At 35.2% G+C, this 23,197-nt stretch overlaps 1 protein-coding gene across 5 annotated transcripts in view; it reads right to left on the reverse strand.

Moving 5' to 3' along the window:
- The window catches only part of TRIQK (triple QxxK/R motif containing), a 90,839-nt gene that overhangs the window by 33,638 nt on the left and 34,004 nt on the right, over nt 1–23,197 (reverse strand). For 3 of the 5 annotated variants that reach the window (XM_061171803.1, XM_061171801.1, XM_061171804.1), the window contains one exon: nt 4,784–4,862. In XM_061171803.1, coding sequence (XP_061027786.1) covers nt 4,784–4,844 — 61 coding nt within the window. In that variant the 5' untranslated portion in view covers nt 4,845–4,862. Of the gene's footprint in view, nt 1–4,783; nt 4,866–23,197 lie in introns of all 5 variants that reach the window. The other 2 variants (XM_061171802.1, XM_061171800.1) reach the window with 1 other exon arrangement.

Here is a 23,197-nt window from a genome sequence, read left to right on the forward strand (position 1 = left end):
ATTGGATAATGGAATAAAGTAACAGAGAATTATTATCAGTATAAATAAAGAAATGAAACAATGCAATGAGAGAAAAACAACTCAGTAGATTTCATTCAGCTTCATCCCAGGATGTTACACAAATTGGTTCAAGAAAATATAGATCTATTAACAGATGAAAAAAAGAATGAAAGAAAAGAATAGTAGTTAAAAGTCTACTCACACAAAAAAAAGAAAAAGAAAAATGGCAGCAATAGATTTGCCAAAGAGAGAAATCAAAAGATCAATAAATATATTAGATGATTAATCTTAGTAAGTAATAAAATGAAAACTAAAATAAGAATGAATACAGTTTCATGTGTATGAGATTGGCAAAAATTTTAAGTCTAAAAAGTAACAAAGAGATATGGAGAAATAGACAACATTTTACATCGTTTCTGTGACTGTAAAATAGTGAGTGCATCCACTTTAGAGAGTAATTTACCAGCATTTAGTAAAGCTGAAAATGCACCTTTCTATTGTACAGCAATAGAATATCTGGTATTTGCCAAAAATGAGAGAAAAAGAATGAAACTGGGGTAATATTTTCAGGAAAAAATGGATAAGAATATTCAAGAACATATTTAAAAAAATGAATCTACAACAACAGGAAGCCCAGTAAACCCCAAATAGAATAAATGAAATCAAACCTATACTTAGACTCATCTTAGTGAAACTGCAGAAATCCAAAGACACAGAAAATCTTAAAAGGAGGTTAAAAAAAAAAAAGATTATTTTTAAAGAAGTAACATTTTGATTGAGTTCCTAGGAGTAAAAATAATAGACAAAATGCAAAGGAGTGATATTTTCATATATTGAAAGAACACACAATGAAATAAAAACAAAATCTTCCAAATGCAAATTCTATAGCCAGAGATAACATATTTCAGAAATAATGGTATATCAATATCATTTTTTAAAAAAAGAAACTGAGAATTTGCCACAAGCAGGCATATATTCTAGGAAATTCTAAAAAATGATGTCTACCAGGCACAAAAGAAAATGATTTTAGATAGAAAGTCTGGGACATAAAACAGAATTAGGAATAGAGGAAATAGTAAATACGTATATCATTATATACGAATTTTTACTAAATAAACTACAGTAATAACATTAGGAGTTTTAAAAACATAGAGAGAATTAAGAAATACCAGAATTTATTTCGGACTTTGTATTTCTAAATTATGACCATAGTTTCCTCAGACAGTCATAACAGCCATAGTGCTATTATACTGCCAATTCCATGAACTCAGATCTTATGACTTAATTATTTTTGCATCTGCCAGTACCTAATATAGTCTTTGGCCCCAGGGAAGCAGTATAGTGAAGGGATTCTGTGGTCAGTTTCTTGGAACGGAGTCCTGGCTCTACCTCTTACCAAATGTAGCACCTTGAGAAAGTTCTTTAACCCATTTGTGCTGTATTTTCCTGATCTGTAAAAAATGAAGCTAACAATAGCTCCTATAGGACTACTATGAGGATGAAATAAGATATGCGTGGCACAAGATGCCTATAATACTTCTGTTATATAAGAAAATAGGAATTTATAAGTAAATTAGTTATAATTTTTATATGATTTACCTAGCACATGTATTATTTGGCCTCATATATTTAATAATATCTATTTATAAAATATCTTAATTATGTTAGAAGTTTTAAAAATTCTATTCTTTTCCAATTTTGAAATAATTTATCTCTAGAATAATACATGTAATATTAGCCAGTCTCACACTATCTATTTTTAAAACATTATTTCTGAAGAAATGTAAGGCCCAAACCAATTTATTTCCCCTTGCAGTCAGCAATATTTCAGAATATTCAGTTTTTCTTAGTTTACTGCCTTGAAAGTGAGAAGGGTATTCCATCTCAGTTCACTACACATTTCAAGATCATGATACAGTAATTAACGTAGTGTCCATTTAATGTGAAAATTCTCTATCTACGAGGTGTTTCCAGTCACATTGTCAGCTCATTTGATTCTTACCTGAGCAAAGACTACTGTAAGAAAGGCTTTTTGTGAAAGCCATTAATCACTGTCATTTATTACATAATTAAAAAGGCAAAACTTTTAGTGGAAGACAAATATTAAACAGTGATATTGAAATCATCATTCAAAAATGGCACTGGTTTTGCCAAGTACAGTTACAGACTGACCATACAAAAATTACGTAAATAAATGAGATTTAGTAACAAGTGAACACTGCACACATACAATGCCTCTATTCATTGTGAAACTTTATTAGCAATCTAAATTAGCTTACTAACAGCTTGAATACTAAAAAAAAACACTGTGATACTCAGTTTATTTGCTATTTGTACTTCGTTTTTTACCACCAATACTGAAATATCTTCTTAAAATAATTCTAGTTGCTTTATTCCCTCCTCACATTTTGGATCGTATCTGGGAAAACGTCTACATAGAACTCCATGTAAGGAAGACAGTGTCGGTGATAGACCATCTATCATCATTAGTATGAGTTGAGGCTTCTGGTACTTTCTAACTCTGACACATTAAGTGAGAAAAAAAAATCTTTCCTTGAGAAAATTCTCGAATTAGTTAATATCCTAATTAATTAACTAATTAATATCTTTTCTATTTCATTTTTTCTCTCTTTACAAAATCTTACATATTATTATTATTTACATAATATTACTATATTATTCTCTAGTATATACATGAAAATCTAAACACTGCAGTGCATTATCCTTAAAAAGAGTAAACAAAAGTATACCCTCGCTATTTTAATTTTAGTATATTTTGTTTGATCATGATTACTGTATTTGCAAAGTATACCCAGGATAACTCATGTCCATGCAACACTCTAGTTTATAAACTGCTCTAACACTTTTTATGGATCTCACAAGCATCCTGTGAGAAGGGTGGATCTTGTGCCTGCTTATATTTTCAAGAGGAAGTGAAACAGGAAAGAGAACTCTATATGGGAACATAATGCATAACACAGAATCCTCAGAACAATTTAGTATAAGAGGGCTGAGACTTTACAATTATATTACTTTCTCTGTCCTATTCTTTCTTGGCTCTTATATGTATGAATAGAACTAAATCAAAGGAAAGATATGCAATGTTTATAGAACAGAATACTTTAGATTTTTAGGATGTCTATTCTCAAAAATTGATCATTAGATACAATTCAATTTCAATAAAAATCTTAGCTGATGCTTTATTTTATTTTTCTGTCATCAGTGATGATAGAAATCAGAACAGTGGTTGCATATGGGGGGTGTGGGTAAGGACTGACTAGAACTATCTGAGAAGATGGAAATGTTCTATATTTTGATTGGCATATGTGGTTACATGGATATATACACTCGTCAAAATTCTAAGAATTGTTTATTTAAGAGTTGGATGTGGATTGATCCCCAATATGGTTATTCTTTATTTATGTGGTTTAGCACATCCCATTTGATCACACTTCAATCTGGTAAGTCAGTCCTTCTGTTTAAACACATAAATAATATAACAACCCACACTATTTACTCATGCTGCATCCTATAAGTGAAGGAAAATATATACAAAAGAAATCAAATATCATAAACCTTCTCCTAAGAAATAATATAGTCAGAAATACTGTTTTTTAATTTGCATTATCCATCAGTTAGGTGAGTTAAATCTTTCATAAGATTTTTTTGATTGCATTTTTTTTTGTAATAGTTGTTTGGTTTTGTGTATTTTGATTTCCTCTTTTATGAATTGCCTGCTCATATTTTTTGCACATTTTACTATTGGATTTCCAGGTTATTTTCTTTATAGTAGGGCTTTATTTTTCTACATGTAAATTTTTAATTGGTTACATATTTTAAATATTTTTCACTTTGTTTTCATCTTCTTTGTTTTGCAGAAACATCTTTTCCCTTATGGAGTGTACCTTATGTATCATATTTATAAAACAGGTATATACTCTATTGTTATCAATTACTTCTACTTATTTTCTGACTTGTAACTTCTTTGTTTATCTGTCAGTTATTTACAAGAGGTTTTATTATTATTATTATTTTAATTTCCAAAAGAATGGGAACAGGTGGCAACAGGAAGGAACATGTAAGAAGAGAGGGTAGCAGGTGGGGAAGGGGAGGTTAACTTTTTGGCTTCCAACTGATTTCTAATTTACTACACTTTGTTCAAAGTTGTGGTTGCAGGATATTGATTCTTTAAAATTGAGGGGACTTGGTTTGTGACGTAGTATGGAGGTAATTTTTTGTAAATACTCCATGCATCCTTGAAAAGATTGGGTAGGGAATCCTGCACATAGAGCATAGTCTAAAACAGAGCAGCTTCCTGTTATCTTCCTTTGCTGTTGACTGGACTTCTCTCTAGTCCACCATTTTACAAAGTTAAAATTTTAATGGAGAATTTTGAGGTTATCACATTATTGTCACTAAGAGTCAAAAGAACTGAAAGATTTTATAAGGATAAAAATAAATAATTAAACAGATGTTAATATTAAAAATACTGATTATACACAAGCACCTTGCCTTAAGAATAACAATAAAAGTATTTTTGCTTTACCAAATTAAATAAATCTATAAGAGCTTTGAAAAATCATAAGTACAAAAAAGGTATTTCTTCATAGGTAAACAGGGCTGCACTGATTTTTGTTCCTTAAAAATTCTGTGCAGTCCTTTGTTATTCATATTCTGTGCATCATATGTATTAGGGAAAAGTTATTTTCTTAATATCACACATAATTGCTTTTTTTCTTCATCTTAATTCACAAGAATGTATCAAAGGGAATTCATTGCTTACCAATTTGCTTTCTGTACTGATCAACAGGAAGTTTTATAGTGGAGGCATCTTTTCTCCCCATCTTTGATCTCCAAAATGCCTGCTGCAAAGAAAGAAAATAATTATGATGAAGTCCTAAAAACTCAAAAGAACTATCTACAAACTTCAGGAATAATTTATTTCACAAAATCCATTTTTAAAGCAACAGGTAAAAATGCATTTGACTTATTCCCATTAGATATTGGTAAAGAATATAAAATTCGAGAGACCTTCAAGATGGCAGAGGAGTAAGACGTGGAGATCACCTTCCTCCCAACAAATACATCAGAAATACATCTACATGTGGAACAACTCTTACAGAACACCTACTGAACGCTGGCAGAAGACCTCAGACTTCCCAAAAGGCAAGAAACTCCCCACGTACCTGAGTAGGGCAAAAGAAAAAAGAAAAAACAGAGACAAAAGAATAGGGACAGGACCTGCACCAGTGGGAGGGAGCTGTGAAGGAGGAAAGGTTTCCACACACTAGGAAGGCCCTTTGCGGGCAGAGACTGCGGATGGCGGAGGGGGGAAGCTTCGGAGCCATGGAGGAGAGCGCAGCCACAGGGGTGCGGAGGGCAAAGTGGAGAGATTCCCGCACAGAGAATCGGTGCCGACCAGCACTCACCAGCCCAAGAGGCTTGTCTGCTCACCCGCCAGGGTGGGCCGGGGCTGGGAGCTGAGGCTCGGGCTTCGGAGGTCAGATCTCAGGGAGAGGACTGGGGTTGGTTGTGTGAACACAGCCTGAAGGGGGCTAATGCACCACAGTTAGCCAGGAGGGAGTCCAGGAAAAAGTCTGGAACTGCCTAAGAGGCAAGAGACCAATGTTTTGGAGTGAGCAAGGAGAAGGGAATCAGAGCACAGCCTAAATGAGATCCAGGAATGGGCACAAGCTGTGGCTATCAGCACAGACACCAGAGACGGGCATGAGATGCTAAGGTTGCTGCTACAGCTACCAAGAAGTCTGTGTGCAAGCAGAGGTCACTATCCACCCCCCCACCCCTGGGAGCCTGTGCAGCCCGCCACTGCCAGGGTCCCATGATCCAGGGACAACTTCCCCGGGAGAACACACAGTGTGCCTCAGGCTGTTGCAACGTCACACTGGCCTCTGCCCCGCATTACATACCCCTCCCTCCCCCCCAGCCTGAATGAGCCAGAGCCCCTGAATAAGGTGCTACTTTAACCCCGTCCTGTCTAAGGGAAGAACAGACGCCCTCAGGCAACCTACACACAGAGGCGGGGCCAAATCCAAAGCTGAATGCCAGGAGCTGTGCAAACAAAGAAGAGAAAGGGAAATTTCTCCCAGCAGCCTCAGGAGCAGCTGATTAAAACTCCACAATCAACTTGATGAACCCTGCATCTCTGGAATACCTAAATAGAGAATGAATCATCCCAAAATTGAGGCGGTAAACTTTGGGAGCAACTGTAGACTTGGGGTTTGATTTCTGCATCTAATTTGTTTCTGGTTTTATGTTTATCTTAGTTTAGTATTTAGAGTTTATTATCTTTGGTAGATTTATTTATTGATTTGGTTGCTCGTTTCCTATTTTTTTTTTTTATATAGATATATATATATTTTTTCCTTTTTCTCTTTTTGTCAGTGTGTATGTGTATGCTTCTTTGCGTGATTTTATCTGTATAGCTTTGCTTTTACCATTGTCCTAGGGTTCTGCCTGTCTGGATATTTTTGATTGTTTTGTTTGGTTTTTGTATAATGTTTAGTGCTTGTTATCATTGGTGGATTTGTTTTTTGGTTTGATTGCTCTCTTCTTTCTTTCTTTCTTTCTTTTTATTATGTTTTATTTTTATTTTTAATAATTTTTAAAATTTATTTTATTTTATGCAGTTTTCTTTCTTTTTTCTCCCTTTTCTTCTGAGCTGTGTGGCTTACAAGGTCTTGGTGCTCCGGCTGTGTGTCAGGCCTGTGTCTCTGAGGTGGGAGTGCCGAGTTCAGGACATTGGTCCACCGGAGACCTCCCAGCTCCACATAAAATCAAATGGCAAAAGCTCTTCCCGAGATCTCCATCTCAATGCTAAGACCCAGCTCCACTCAACGAACAGCAAGCTGGACACAATATGCCAAACAATTAGCAAGACAAGAACAAAATCACACCCATTAGCAGAGAGGTTGAGTAAAATCATAATAAGGTCACAGACACCTCTTAACACACCACTGGACGTGGTCCTGCCCACCAGGAAGACAAGATCCAGCCTCATCCACCAAACATAGGCACCAGTTACCTCCACCAGGAAGCCTACACAACCCACTGAACCAACCTTAGCCACTGCGGGCAGACACCAAAAACAATGGAAACTACGAACGTGCACCTCAGAAAAGGAGACCCCAAACACAGTAAGTGAAGCAAAATGAGAAGACAGAGAAACACACAGCAGATGAAGGAGCAAGGTAAAAACCCACCAGACCAAACAAATGAAGAGGAAACAGGCAGTCTACATGAAAAAGAATTCAGAGTAATGATAGTAAAGATGATCCAAAATTTTGGAAATAGAATCGAGAAAATACAAAAAACGTTTAACAAGGACCTAGAAGAACTAAAGAGTAAACAAACAATGATGGACAACACAATAAATGAAATTAAAAATTCTCTAGAAGGAATCAATAGCTGAATAACTGAGGCAGAAGAATGGATAAGTGACCTGGAAGATAAAATAGTGGAAATAACTACCGCAGAGCAGAATAAAGAAAAAAGAATGAAAAGAATTGAGGACAATCTCAGAGAACTCTGGGACAACATTAAACGCACCAACATTCGAAATATAGGGGTCCCAGAAGAAGAAGAGAAAAAGAAAGGGAATGAGAAAATATTTGAAAAGATTATAGTTGAAAACTTTCCTAATATGGGAAAGGAAATAGTCAATCAGGTCCACTTCTCACAGAGAGTCCCATACAGGATAAATCCAAGGAGAAACAGGCCAAGACACATATTAATCAAACTATCAAAAATTAAATACAAAGAAAACATATTAAAACCAGCAAGGAAAAACAACAAATAACATACAAGGGAGTCCCCATAAGGTTAACAGCTGATCTTTCAGCAGAAACTCTGCAAAGCAGAAGGGCATGGCAGGACATATCTAAAGTGATGAAAGAGAAAAACCCACAACAAAGATTACTCTATCCAGCAAGGATCTCATTCATATTTGAGGGGGAAATTAAAATATTTACAGAAGAGCAAAAACTAAGAGAATTCAGCATCACCAAACCAGGTTTACAACAAATGCTAAAGGAGCTTCTCTAGGCAGGAAATATAAGAGAAGGAAAAGACCGACAATAACAAACCCAAAACAATTAAGAAAATGGTAATGGGAACATACATATCGATAATTACCTTAAAAGTAAATGGATTTAATGCTCCAATCAAAAGACATAGACTGGCTGAAAGAATACAAAAAAAATACCCATATATATGTTGCCTACAAGCGACCCACTTCAGAGCTAGGGACACATACAGACTGAAAGTGAGGGGATGGAAAAAGATATTCCATGCAAATGGAAATCAAAAGAAAGCTGGAGTAGCAATTCTCATATCAGACAAAATAGACTTTAAAACAAACATTATCACAAGATACAAAGAAGGACACTACATAATGATCAAGGGATCAATCCAAGAAGAAGACATAACAATTGTAAATATTTATGCACCCAATACAGGAGCACCTCAATACATAAGGCAAATGCTAACAGCCATAAAAGAGGAAATCGACAGTAACACAATCATAGAGGGGACTTTAACAGCCCACTTTCACCAATGGATAGATCATCCAAAATGAAAATAAATAAGGAAACACAAGCTTTAAATGATACATTAAACAAGATGGACTTAATTGATATTTATAGGACATTCCATCCAAAAACAACAGAATACAATTTCTTCTCAAGTGCTCATGGAACATTCTCCAGGATAGATCATATCTTCGGTCACAAATCAAGCCTTGGTAAATTTAACAAAATTGAAATCATATCAAGTATCTTTTCTGACCACAACACTGTGAGACTAGATATCAATTACAAGAAAAAATCTGTAAAAAATACAAACACATGGAGGCTAAACAATACACCACTCAATAACCAAGAGATCACTGAAGAAATCAAAGAGAAAATCAAAATATACCTAGAAACAAATGACAATGAAAACATGACCACCCAAAACCTATGGGATGCAGCAAAAGCAATTTTAAGAGGGAAGTTTATAGCAATACAATCTTACCTCAAGAAACAAGAAACATCTCAAATAAACAACCTAAACTTACACCAAAAGCAATTAGAGAAAGAACAATAAAATAACTCCAAAGTTAACAGAAAAGAAGAAATAATAAAGATCATATCAGAAATAAAAGAAAAAGAAATAAAGGAAACCATAGCAAAGCTCAGTAAAACTAAAAGCTGGTTTTTTGGGAAGATAAACAAAATTGATAAACCATTAGCCAGACTCATCAAGAAAAAAAGGGAGAAGACTCAAATCAATAGAATTAGAAATGAAAAAGGAGAAGTAACAACTGACACTGCAGAAATAAAAAGGATCATGAGAGATTACTACAAGCAACTATATGTCAATAAAATGGACAACCTGGAAGAAATGGACAAATTCTCAGAAAAGTACAACATTCTGAGACTGTACCAGGAAGAAATAGAAAATATAAACAGACCAATCACAAGCAATGAAATTGAGACTGTGATTAAAAATCTTTCAACAAACAAAAGCCCAGGACCAGGTGGCTTCACAGGCAAATTCTATCAAACATTTAGAGAAGAGTTAACACCTATCCTTCTCAAAATCTTCCAAAATATAGCAGAGGGAGGAACACTCCCAAACTCATTCTATGAGGCCACCATCACCCTGATACCAAAGCCAGAAAAAGATGTCACAAAGAAAGAAAACTACAGGCCAATATCACTGATGAACATAGATGCAAGGATCCTCCACAAAATACTAGCAAACAGAATCCAACGGCACATTAAAAGGCTCATACACCATGATCAAGTGGGGTTTATCCCAGGAATGCAAGGGTTCTTCAATACACACAAATCAATCAATGTGATAAACCATATTAACAAATTGAAGGAGAAAAACCATATGATCATCTCAATAGATGCAGAAAAATCTTTCGACAAAATTCAACACCCATTTATGATAAAAACCCTCCAGAAAGTAGGCATAGAGGGAATCTACCTCAACATAATAAAGGCCATATATGACAAACCAACAGCCAACATCATTCTCAATGGTGAAAAACTGAAACCATTTCCTCTAAGATCCGGAACAAGACAAGGTTGTCCACTCTCACTACTATTATTCAACATAGTTTTGGAAGTTTTAGCCACAGCCATCAGACAAGAAAAATAAATAAAAGGAATCCAAATCAGAAAAGAAAAAGTAAAGCGTCACTGTTTGCAGATAACATGATACTATGCATAGAGATCCTAAAGATGCTCCCAGAAAACTACTAGAGCTAATCAATGAATTTGGTAAAGTAGCAGGATACAAAATTAATGCACAGAAATCTCTTGCTTTCCTATACACTAATGATGAAAAATCTGAAAGAGAAATTAAGGAAACACTCCCATTTACCACTGCAACAAAAAGAATAAATTACCTAGGAATAAACCCATCTAAGGAGACAAGACCTGTATGCAGAAATTATAAGACACAGATGAAAGAAATTAAAGATGATACAAACAGATGGAGAGATATACCATGTTTTCTGATTGGAGGAATCAACATTGTGAAAATGACTATACTACTCAAAGCAATCTACAGATTCAATGCAATCCTTATCTAACTACCACTGGCATTTTTCACAGAACTAGAACAAAAAATTTCACAATTTGTATGGAAACACTGAAGACCCTGAAGAGCCAAAGCAATCTTGAGAAAGAAATACAGAGCTGGAGGAATCAGGGTCCCTGATGTCAGACTATACTACAAAGCTACAGTAATCAAGACAGTATGGTACTGGCACAAAAACAGAAATATAGATCAATGGAACAGGATAGAAAGCCCAGAGATTAACCCATGCACCTATGGTCAACTAATCTATGACAAAGGAGGCAAGGATATACGATGGAGAAAAGACAGCCTCTTCAATAAGTGGTGCTGGGAAAACTGAACAGCTACATGTAAAAGAATGAAATTAGAACATTCCCTAACACCATACACAAAAATAAACTCAAAATGGATTAAAGACCTAAATATAAGGTCAGACACTATAAAACCCTTAGAGGAAAACATAGGCAGAACACTCTATGACATAAATCACGGCAAGATCCCTTTTGACCCACCTCCTAGAGAAATGGACATAAAAACAAAAATAAACAAATGGGACCTATTGAACCTTAAAACCTTTTGCATAGCAAAGAAAACCATAAACAAGATGAAAAGACAACCCTCAGAATGGGAGAATTTTTTTTCAAATGAAGCAACTGACAAAGGATTAATCTCTAAAATTTACAAGCAGCTCATGCAGCTCAATATCAAATAAACAAACAATATCAAATAAACAAACAACCCAATTCAAAAATGGGTGGAAGACCTAAACAGACATTTCTCCAAAGAAGATATACAGATTGCCAAGAAACACATGAAAGGATGCTCAACATCACTAATCATTAGAGAAATGCAAATCAAAACTACAATGAGGTATCACCTCACACCAGTCAGAATGGCCATCATCCAAAAATCAACCAACAATAAATGCTGGCGAGGGTGTGGAGAAAAGGGAACCCTCTTGCACTGTTGGTGGGAACGTAAATTGATACAGCCACTATGGAGAACAGTATGGAGGCTCCTTAAAAAACTAAAGATAGAGCTACCATATGACCCAGCAATCCCACTACTGGGCATATACCCTGAGAAAACCATAATTCAAAAAGAGTCATGTATCACAATGTTCATTGCAGCTCTATTTACAATAGCCAGGATATGGAAGCAACCTAAGTGTCCATCAACAGATGAATATATAAAGAAGATATGGCATATATATATATATATATATATATATATATATATATATATATATCTCCAATGTAATAGTACTCAGCCATAAAAAGAAATGAAATTGAGTTATTTGTAGTGAGGTGGATGGACCTAGAGTCTGTCATACAGAGTGAAGTAAGTCAGAAAGAGAAAAACAAATACCGTATGCCAGCACATATATATGGAATCTAAAAAAAATAAAATAAAATAGTTCTGAAGAACCTAAGCGTATGACAGGAATAAAGATGCAGACATAGAGAATGCACTTGAGGACAAGGAGAAGGGGTAGGGTAAGCTGGGACAAAGTGAGAGAGTGGCATGGACATATATACACTACCAAATGTAAAATAGATAGCTAGTGGGAAGCCGCCAATAGCACAGGGAGATCAGCTCGGTGTTTTGTGACCACCTAGAGGGGTGGGATAGGGAGGGTGGGAGGGAGATGCAAGAGGGAGGAGATATGGGGATATATGTATATGTATAGCTGATTCACTTTTTTGGAAAGCAGAAACTAACACACCATTGTAAAACAATTATACTCCAATAAAGATGTAAAAAAATAAAAAAGAATATAAAATTCTTTCAAATAAATTATCAAGGATACAATTGTTGATGCAAATAAATACAATTAAATACAATTAAATTTCCCAATTATTCATTCTTGGTAACATTCATTTTATCAAGTACTATTAATGCTCAATGAAAGCACACTGTTACAGAGCTGGAGATCAGGGTATTTAAGGTGAGGGTTTCAGCCATTTTGATGAGTCACTCTGTTTTCCTCGGTGTCTCCCATGTATACATGTTATTAAAGTTCTGTTTGATTTTCTCCTGTTAATCTGTCTCATGTCAACTTAATTCTTAGACCAGCCAGAAGAACCTAGAAGGGTAGAAGAAAATTTCTTCCCCCCCCACACTACATTATATGCACTGTTTGTTTTAATCCACAAAATATCTTTCAAATCCTATTTTTTTTTACTGAATTTAGGTACTGTAGCGGAGACTGCAACCTACTAACCAAAATCCATATTGTCCTTTTCTTCCTGGCACTATTTTTCCTAGCCTGAAATCAAACATTTAATTGAATTCTTGTCAACAGAATATGAATGGAAGTGATGTGTGCCACTTCCAGACCCGAACACTAAAAATCTCCCTTGTTGAATCCTGTGTTCTTTTTCCCCTTCCAATTGGCTAGAATGGGAATAATCCCCAGAGAAACCGTAAGGGTATCTTTGTAAGAACACAGAATCTTGATCTGCCTGGGATGGAGGAGGGTATTCTGTAACTTATTTACTATTGTCGGCTGAAAAAACTGCACAACCTAAAAGTTGAGAGTTATGTTTTATTCAGCAAACATTCTTAGGACTTCAAGCCTGGGAGGAAGCATCTCAAATAACTCTGAGAGACTGCTCAAAGAGGCAAGGGGGGAAGCCAGGATATACAGGAGTTTCTGCAACAAAGACCAGGTAGTTGGAACATCAAAAGATTACTATTAATTAAAGAAAACCAGATGGCTCAGCTTAAGGAATTTAGCTCTTTTCTAGGTATGGGAAGATGCAAGAGTCTGGGCTCACTGAAATCATTCCTTTGATATGCACTTCAGCTATCTGGGGCCAGTATCCTGTGTTTTCTCATCCTGAGTTTCCTCTGTTGCACTATCACAGGTGGCTACAGTGGCTGACTGCTAGATGGGCTTGGCAGTGGGCAGCCTGTTTGTCTCCATCCTGAGTTTCCTCAGGGCTCACCATCCAGTGTCTGTAATGTGATAGCTTGATGGCTGCAACATCCTTTGTTTACTGACATGGCAGGCAATATTTTAGTTCAAACTATCATTGTACTCTATTGAAAAAGAAATGAAATTCTACTGTGATTGAATCATGTATGTTGGTGGGGTCTATTACAGACCTAAGTGTTCCCCAGAGGGTGCCTGGAAGTGTTCCTCAATGCTTCGAGGAAGGAGCTACAAGATAAAGATGAAGTCAGGTAAGAACTGGCCAGTTCACAAGCAAAACGATGAGGGAATAGAGAGCCCAGTAATTTGGGAACAAGATTGGAAAAGCCAACTTCTAAATGCCAAATAGCAGTAAATGAAAGTTAAAGAGAAGCATTGAATCTATAGATTGCTTTGGGTAGTATAGTCATTTTCACAATATTGATTTTTCCAGTCCAAGAACATGGTATATCTCTCCATTTGTTTGTGTCGTCTTTGATTTCTTTCATCAGTATCTTATAGTTTTCTGCGTACAGGTCTTTTGCCTCCTTAGGTAGGTTTATTCCTAGATATTTTATTATTTTTGTTGCAGTAGTGAATGGGATTGTTTCCTTAATTTCTCTTTCTGATCTTTCATTGTTATTATATGGGAATGCAAGAGATTTCTGTGTATTAATTTTGTATCCTGCAACTTTACAAAATTCATTGATTAGCTCTTGTAGTTTTCTGGTAGCATCTTTAGGATTTTCTACATATAGTATCATGTCATCTGCAAACAGTGACAATTTTACTTCTTCTTTGCCAATTTGGATTCTTTTTATTTCTTTTTCTTCTCTAATTGCCATGGCTAGGACTTCCAAATCTTTGTTGAATAATAGTAGCGAGAGTGGGCACCCTTGCCTTGTTCCTGATTTTAGAGGAAATGCCTTCAGTTTTCCACCATTGAGAATAATGTTTGCTGTGGGTTTGTCATATATGGCCTTTTTTATGTTGAGGTAGGCTCCCTCTATGCCCACTTTCAATAAAAAATAAAATTAAAAAAAATGCAATGAGGTACCACCTCACACCAGTCAGAATGGCCATCATTAAAAAGTCTACAAATAATAGATGCTGGAGAGGATGTGGAGAAAAAGGAAACCTCCTATATGTTGGTGGGAGTGTAAGCTGGTACAGCCACTTTGCAAAACAGTATGGAGCTTCCTCAGAAAACTAAAAATAGAATTACCATATGATCCAGCAATCCCACTACCTGGCATATACCCAGACGAAACTATAATTCAAAAAGATACATGCACCCCTATGTTCATAGCAACACTATTCACAATAGTCAAGACATGTTAACAACCTAAATGTCCATCAATAGGTGAATGGATAAAGAAGATGATGAGATATCTATCTATCTATCTATCTATCTATCTATCTATACACACACACAAAGTGGAACATTACCCACCCATAAAAAAAGAATGAAATAATACCATTTGCAGCAACATGGATGCAACTAGAGATAATCGCACTAAGGGAAGTCAGAAAGAGAAAGACAAATACCATATGATATCACTTACATGTTGAATCTACAATATGACACAAATGAAACTATCTATGAAACAGAAACAGACTCAGAGGGGGTTGGGGGAGGGATGGAGTGGGAGGTTGGGGTTAGCAGATGTAAACTATTATATATAGAATGGCTAAAACAACAAGGTCCTACTGTAGAGCACAGAGAACTATATTCAATATCCTATGATAAACCATAATGGAAAAAATATTTTAAAAAAAGAATGTATATATATGTATAACAGAATCACTTTGCTGTACAGCAGAAATTAACGCAGCATTGTAAATCAACTATACTTCAATAAAACTTTTTAAAAATTTTTGAAAAAAGTTAAACAGATTTTGAAGAACAAATGCTCATTAAGACATCTCAGTTAAAAAAGAGAGAGAGGGGCAAAGAGCAGATCAAGGATGTTCCTTTCTCACCTGAACGTAATGTTCCAGATCACCTAGAGGCAGCCACTATAGAAAGAGAGGCGTAGGAGATCTGATGTTTATAAAGAAAGCAGACTTGAGAACCATGTCTAGGAAAGAAATCGCAGTATGATTACTGGCACATGGAACTAACTAGAAATGATAAGAAGCTTACTAAAATATGAAGGAACTATATTTACAGGGAAACCAGAAATTCTGTTTAAAAAATTCTGTGAATGAAAACCAATCCTTGGGCCTCTAAACTTAAACCAGCAGAGTGTTGTCCCCAAAGAAGGCAAACTTTGTGGATTTGTAACACTCACTTCATATGTGACCAGGAAGGAGAACCATCCAGAAGGCAGAGCCATGACAAGGGAATTTCTCTAAAAAAGACCATAACTAGGGTCTAAGCAAGAAACTTCTACTGTCAGTATAATGGGCCTTCTCAGCGGTATCCTGCACAGCATGGATCAATGACCCCTGTGTGTTTCCCATTCTTCCCTTTCTAAATGGGAGTGATTATTGGAGCTATGAGGCAGTTATCCTTTGCTTTGCTGTTATTTATTAGAGGCCTGGTGAGGCTGGGAAACAGTAGGTAAATTTCATAGTCTGTAAACCTCAAGGAACCACAGACTGTGCATTGGCTTGAGATCCTTGACTTTGTGCGGGATTCAGTAAGTGGGGAACTTTAGGATCTCCCTACTGGGGAGGCAGGAAAAAGGATGTGCATGGCTATATCATGACCAGAAAGGTGGAATGTAGGAAAAGCTGTTTCCTAAATTACATGCTCTCCTTTTTTTTTCCTGGTCACACTCAATTACATTTTCCAGCCTCCTTTGCTGTTAGTTGTGGGCATGTGACTGAGTTTCAATTAATGGAATATGAATAAATTAATGTTTGCTACTTCTATAACTAACCTATAAAAACTTTTCATATGTACTCATTCATCTGGCTGGAATGGAGATGACCTCCAGAATGACCCTGTTAATAATGTGATGAAGATGGCAGAGCCCATGACATCCTGGATCCTGAATGACTGCATGGAGGACAGCTATTCAACCAACTTGTTTTCCCTTTCATACTGCTATGAGCACAAGAAATAAACTTGTAGCATTTGAGCCTCTATACATTTTGCATCTATTTGTCACAGTAGGTAGTATCACCCTAACTAAAACAAATAGATGTATAGATTTCTCCATATAAACTGATGCAATTATCAAACTGTAAATGAGCATTATTAACAATGCCAAACACATTTGAAATCTGTTCAGACCAAACTGTATTGTTTATTTATATTTATGGTCACCCAGATAGAGCAATGATAACAATGATCCCACTTTATACAGTAAAAGGCATTTCCAAAGTAATAATTTCTACTTATATATAAGAAAATTATAAATTCAGCTAAAAATTTATTTTTATATTCATAATAATCTTCAGATTTAATATTATGGTAATATCTAGGAATGTACAAAGCAAGACAAAAAGTCAAATAAATTGTCTTCATCTCTCATAAACCATGTAGTTATTACATCTAACATAACACACCCTTAAAATTTCAGAATTGAAACCAAGACATCACCTAATCCTATATTCTCACTTGTTGTAATTCAGAATATCAAAAATAAATCTGATAATACAAGTACCATAAATAATGTCAACAGATATATTATAATGTATTCATATAGCAATTCCATTTGCATACTGTTTTGCATTTGTTAATTGTAGAGAGGAGTCAAGTTATTTTAATCTTGATTGTGTGGGACTAGACAAGATATCACTACATTTTAGGAGAGAAGTTAGTTTAAATGAATAAATACACAAGATATTATTCTCTCTTCAATTTGGTTTTGTTTTTTTACCTTTATGGAATAGCTTACATGTTTAAAAAGCAAGTTACTAAGGTGACCTACCAAAACAGTCACTAACTATGTTTCCCCCAATTCCTTCCTGGTCATTTAAACAAACAACCAAACAGAGATAACACTTTAGACGCCAGTATTTTATTCATTCATTATCTGTAGTAAATAAAAAAGTCAGGAACTCATAGAGAATCTTTTCACCAAAGTAAACTGGACTTTATTTACTTTAAAATGTACTTTAAATACACAAAATTATATCAAAAAAAAAAAAAAAGCTAAAGAACCTAAAGGTTTATAAGGGCCTACACTCTATAAATGACACATTTTATGTGTATAATAACCTGTGAATATAAAAACTTTAAGAGAATTTCAACCTAGGAGATACATTAAAGAGGAACTAGTTTTAAATGTTTGTTCCTAATTATTTTGGTGATTGATAACCCTTACGCAAAATTTCAAAAATTTAAACTTTATTCTTATCTTTGAAATTATTATATTCTATTTTTTAAGCAAGGTTACATTTTAACAAATGTTGAAACAAACAAAAAAATGCCTAGAGAACACACACATGCACAAATGACTCACATTTTATTAGTTGCAACAAACACAAGAAGGTAGAAAATATTTTACTTTCCTAATAAACACATTGGGGCTATTTTAAATGATCTAAAGAGAAACCCATTCATGTGTATGGTGCAAACTGTCAATGCCTCAGACATCTAGAACCTCTAAAATGCTCTGACTTTTCTTTGTTCTTCAAAGCCTTGCAGTAATCATCATTCATTTCTATTGCTTTGATGGTTAGAGAGCAAACCCCCAAGAAATCCAGGGAGACATTAGCACATACAGCCACGATTTCTAATAAGACAGCTATTTGCATACAAGATCAGCCACAATTTAAAATGTGTTGTGATAGATGCAGAAAGGGAATAACAGATTTATATTAGCATGTACAATACCAAGACTGTTTTCACAATTTAATTCCTTGGAGATTATACCTCATCACCTTCTTTTATAAAGAAGACTACATTCCCTGAGGAACTAACTTGCTCTGAGACCCAGCTAAACTAAAATATGGATTAATAAGATAATATTTATTATTTATGAATTTTGCCGTAAGAATTATTTTGGATTAAATCATCAGAGAAGTTTTTAACATTCTTGAAACTTTATAACACATTCTTAAGGAAGAAAAAAAAGTTAATTTTATTTAATACCTAAATTGCATATTAAAATAATTCATAATTAATTTTTACTCCATTAAAACTGTACACTCTTTAGGACTTTTAAAATTAAAGAGAATACTTTTGTTTTTAATATCCTTTCTTAACCTGAATTTTGTACAGCAATTTGCCATACATATTTTTAAGCATAATATGTGACCTTTAAAAAAGAAAACAAAGGTAGTGTTATATTTAATCACATTCCAACCAACTTATTTTATTGCTCATTTATACCTTTTTTATGAAATCCAAAAAGAACATGTAAAGAAATAAGAAACCTGAAGAATTCACATATGTCTCTGCTTCCAGAAAAAGCATTCAATCCAGACTGTGACATTTAAATACAGATCGAAACACAGGTTATTAAAAAAAAAATCAACCCATAACCACAAAAAATTAACCATCTCAGTTTTTAAGGCTACAAGATAGACCCTCACTTAAAAAAAAAACAAAAAAAAAACCTCTTACCTAAGTATTAAGTTATAAACAGGCAAAAAAGATGTTTGGCTATGGCTTGATCAGAATTGAGAACCAATCATGAAAATACAATCTTATGCTAGAAGCTGAATTGAAGAAAGTAGTAAACGAAGAAGATAAGGGTCCCTGATCTAACATTCCAGAGTAATGTTTTAAAAATTCAAAGCTGATCATGTAACTAACATACTTAAGTCATCCAAATGATGGCCTTTTTCCTATATAAAGCAAAAATCCTTGGTATAAAGAAGCATTAATGATCCAAGTTTGTCATTTGTTTCCTACTCATGTTCCAGTGCACTATCAAATTCAGCTTTTAGGTCCATGATTTTGAAACTCTGCAATTTACTTTAAATGTCACTTCCATACCCCGCCCCCCCCCCCCACTCATGGAATCTATATTTTAATATTTCAAGCAAGGGTACATGATTCAGATCTCCAGAGATAATTCTCCACAATTGAGGAAATGAAAAATAGGTAATTAAAAGACTATCAAAATGTGACACAGCATCCAAGTAGACAATGTATACCTTGACATAAGTGTAAGAGTGAGATAAGTCTGTAATAGGAACAAATTCCTATTGTATAAAACTGGAGAGCTAAACAGTGGTCTTCCTTATATTTTCAAGGATCAAAGTGACCATTTCGTCTTTACTTTGCCAAATTAATTTCCTTTGTAGCTGCAGAAAGAGTATGTAAAAACTCGAATGTGTGAAAATGTGATTTCCAAAATCCTGATCACTTGCCAACATTGATATAAAAATTCATTAGAAAGGTAACTACAAGACAGTAATCTGTATGACTCCAAAAAGTCATGTTCCAAAAGAGGAATCTTAGTGATTGGGACTACTCTTCATCTATACTTAGAACTAAAGTAATTACAGTATCAACAAATAGTGCTGGAACAACTGTATATCCTTATGGGGAAAAAGAAAAAAAAAAACAGACCCCTATCTCATACCACACACAAAACTCAATTGAGGATAGACCATAGACCTAAACAAAAGAGAAAAACAATAAAACAATGAAGCTGCTAGGAAAAAAGAAGATTATTTTCATGACCTTGGGGTAGGCAAATAACACTTAGAGAGAACACAGATGGTATGCACCATAAAAGCAAAAAGAAAAGGATGTACTGAACTTCAACAAGTAAGAAAATAAGTAGGTGAGTTACCTATAGGAAGTAAATATTCATAATACCTATATCTGACAAAAAGAACTTGCATCCAGAATGTATAAAGAACTACTCAATAATATAAGACATACAACTCAACAAAAAATGGGTAAAAGACTTGAACAGAGACTTCACCAAAGAAGATATGTAAATAACAAACAAGCACACGAAAAAGTTCTCAACACCATTAGTAATCAGCAAAATGCAAATTAAAATTAGAATTGAAATATCACTATACCCCCACTAGAATGATTCAAATAAAGATTTACCCTACGAAATATTGGGAGGATGTGGAGCAACTGAAACTCTCATGTATGTAAGTTGTAAAATCATACAACCACTTTGGAAAATTGTTTAGCAATTTCTTACAAAATTAACTACCAACAATTCTACTCCTATGTATTTATCTAAGAGAAATAAATACATATGCCTACAAAAAAAGCTTTGTACAAGGATGTTCATAGCATTTTTATTCATAGTAGCCAAAAAGTGGAAACAGCTCCAATGTTGATCAATAGAAAAACTGATAAACTGCGGTTTATTCATAAAATGAGATACTACCCAGCAAAAAACTACTGATAGTATGCAACAATGGAAATAAATCTCAAAAATAGTATGCTGAGCAAAAGAAGCAATGTCTCCTTTGGACCTAAATTGAATGGGCATTCATCAGTTTCATTATAAGTGGCCTTATAATATGATTTAACAATGGTCATCCCTGCTTCTTCCCTGACACATACACTGAAACACTTAATTCCTATGGTCTAAGGAATATGTACAAGGTGAGAAAGCAGAGATGGAAAGCCTAGACAAATCTATTACAAAATAAGTAAAAGGAAGGAGAGATATAGGATAGTAAGTAGAGAGGAACTGAGGTTGAGGGAGTTTTTTTGTTATGCTTTGCTTTGTTTTACTCTTGAGGGCATGTTTGTTTTTGAATACAGATGGAAATTTGAGTTGGTCTAAATAGTAAGTAGACGGAACCAGCACAAAGTGAGGAGGTGAAGACACAGGAAAAAAACCAGAAAATGATTGAGGTTTCCAAGTAGATAGGAAGGGACAGAATTCAGTGTACACTTGAAGGAATAATCATAGCAGACTACCTATTTCACTTCACAGCAGGAAAGAGGAAAAAGGATGAGTAAAAATCTATGTAAGTTTTGAGGTTTGGCTGCCAAAAGCAGAGGGAGCTCTAAGTGGTAGCTCTCCTTTCACTATGAATTAGGAAGCAAGGTTATCTCCTAAGAGTGAAACAGAAGGTGGGAAGTTTGGAGATTTGAGAGTGCAGAGGCTGGAATTTCTGCTGTGGAGAAATGGAAAGAGGTGTCTAGGGAAAACCGGATTAATGAGAAACACTAAGAGACCACACTAATTTGGTAACCATGAATCCACGGTAGCAGCAAGCTACATGATTGCAAATAATACATTTCTGAGTGTTCAGCTGTGCATTGCTGGTCTAGGGAAGGGGGTAGAGAGCTGGATTAAGCAAAGTTTCATTTTTCCCGGACAGGCATAACAGAAGGGCAGTAGGGCAAAAAGATTAGGGTACTATAAAAAGTGGGTGAAATGATGTACCATGGAGTTTAAAGATAGAGAAAGAAGTGGAGACAGTGGGGATTTAAGAGTTAAGCAGAAAATAGATCGATTTTTGGACTTAAAGATTTGTATGAGGTCCAATAACCAAAGTCTTCTTTTACTCTAGAAGAACTAAAGGTTATTAATAGAAAGTGTGAGGTGATTGATGTTATTATTGGGATGAAGCACGTTAGTCACCCATCATGGAGGGTGACTAAAATGATAGAAAAACAATATGGCAGAGAAGGAAACGAGAGACCAGAATAATATATACTTCATACATATGAATAGTGAAGGCACTCAGGAGGGTGTAAAGATTTGGGGTAGGATGGAAAGAAAACTCTAAGTTAGGGAAACTCTGTGACCTGAATGTCCACAGATAACAGCTAAGAAGAGAGGTAAAGGGCACTACAGTCTAATGCAATGAACCACAAAGGAGCTGTTTTTTTTTGTTTCATTTGTCATTCTATATGCATGGAAAAAGAAATGATCTGAAAGTGGTAATAAGGAAATGAAAAGATAACCACCAAAATCTTGATCCATGGGTATGTGGAGGGTTAAAGGAAGAACAGTCTCCACTGAAGAAAGCTTCAGGGAAATGGTGTCTCTGAGAAGAATAAGGTTTCAATTAATGCCAAGAGGTAAAAGTAATAATCAATTTCTTGAGAATGGATGGGGTTCAAGAGGGACATAAAGAAAAATATAGGAACATAAGGGAACAGCAAAAGAGTGGTCCATGAAAAACAAAAACAAAACCAAAAAAACCCACAAAATAATGGGGAGCATAAGTGTTAAGGGGAGGAAAAATGGCCAAATAGGTCATCTTAAAAAGTGAATGAATATAACAGGAATGTGTAATATCTCGAACCAGCTTAACTCATAACTGCATGGAGTACTCAGGCGTCCCTCTCAGGAGGCAGCTGTGGCCTGGGTAAAATGGGGAGATCCCAGTCCCTGTGGAAAGGGTCAGCTGCCCAGAACTGAGCATCTCAGTTCCAGAGGAAAAGGCTCAGGTTTCCTGTTTTCCACAGGAAACCATAAAAGGGTATTGTGCAGTGAGGTAACCAAATCAGACACTTTCTAATGATATTAGAAAGACTGGAAGGTTTGAACATAATTAATACGTTTAAAAAAAAATTTAGTTATGTTCAAAGGCAATCCACTAAGGGAGGAATGCAGCAAGTAGAAAGGAAGTGACGTTTTGGTGCTTGACTTTTAGAATTTGGGAACATCCTGGATGGGGGTATGGGGCAAAGGAAGAGTTGAAGATGACTATGCTTTTAAACTGAGTCATAATTAAAATACAAAGTCCCAGGTCTTACTCTTCAGAGACAGCATGTCAGCAATGTCGGGGTGGGTCCAAGGAAGCTGCATTTTAAACAAGCACCAGCTCCCTGCCACAGTTTTCAAA

Source organism: Eubalaena glacialis, chromosome 17, assembly GCF_028564815.1.
Source record: "Eubalaena glacialis isolate mEubGla1 chromosome 17, mEubGla1.1.hap2.+ XY, whole genome shotgun sequence".
Lineage (NCBI taxonomy): Eukaryota > Metazoa > Chordata > Mammalia > Artiodactyla > Balaenidae > Eubalaena > Eubalaena glacialis.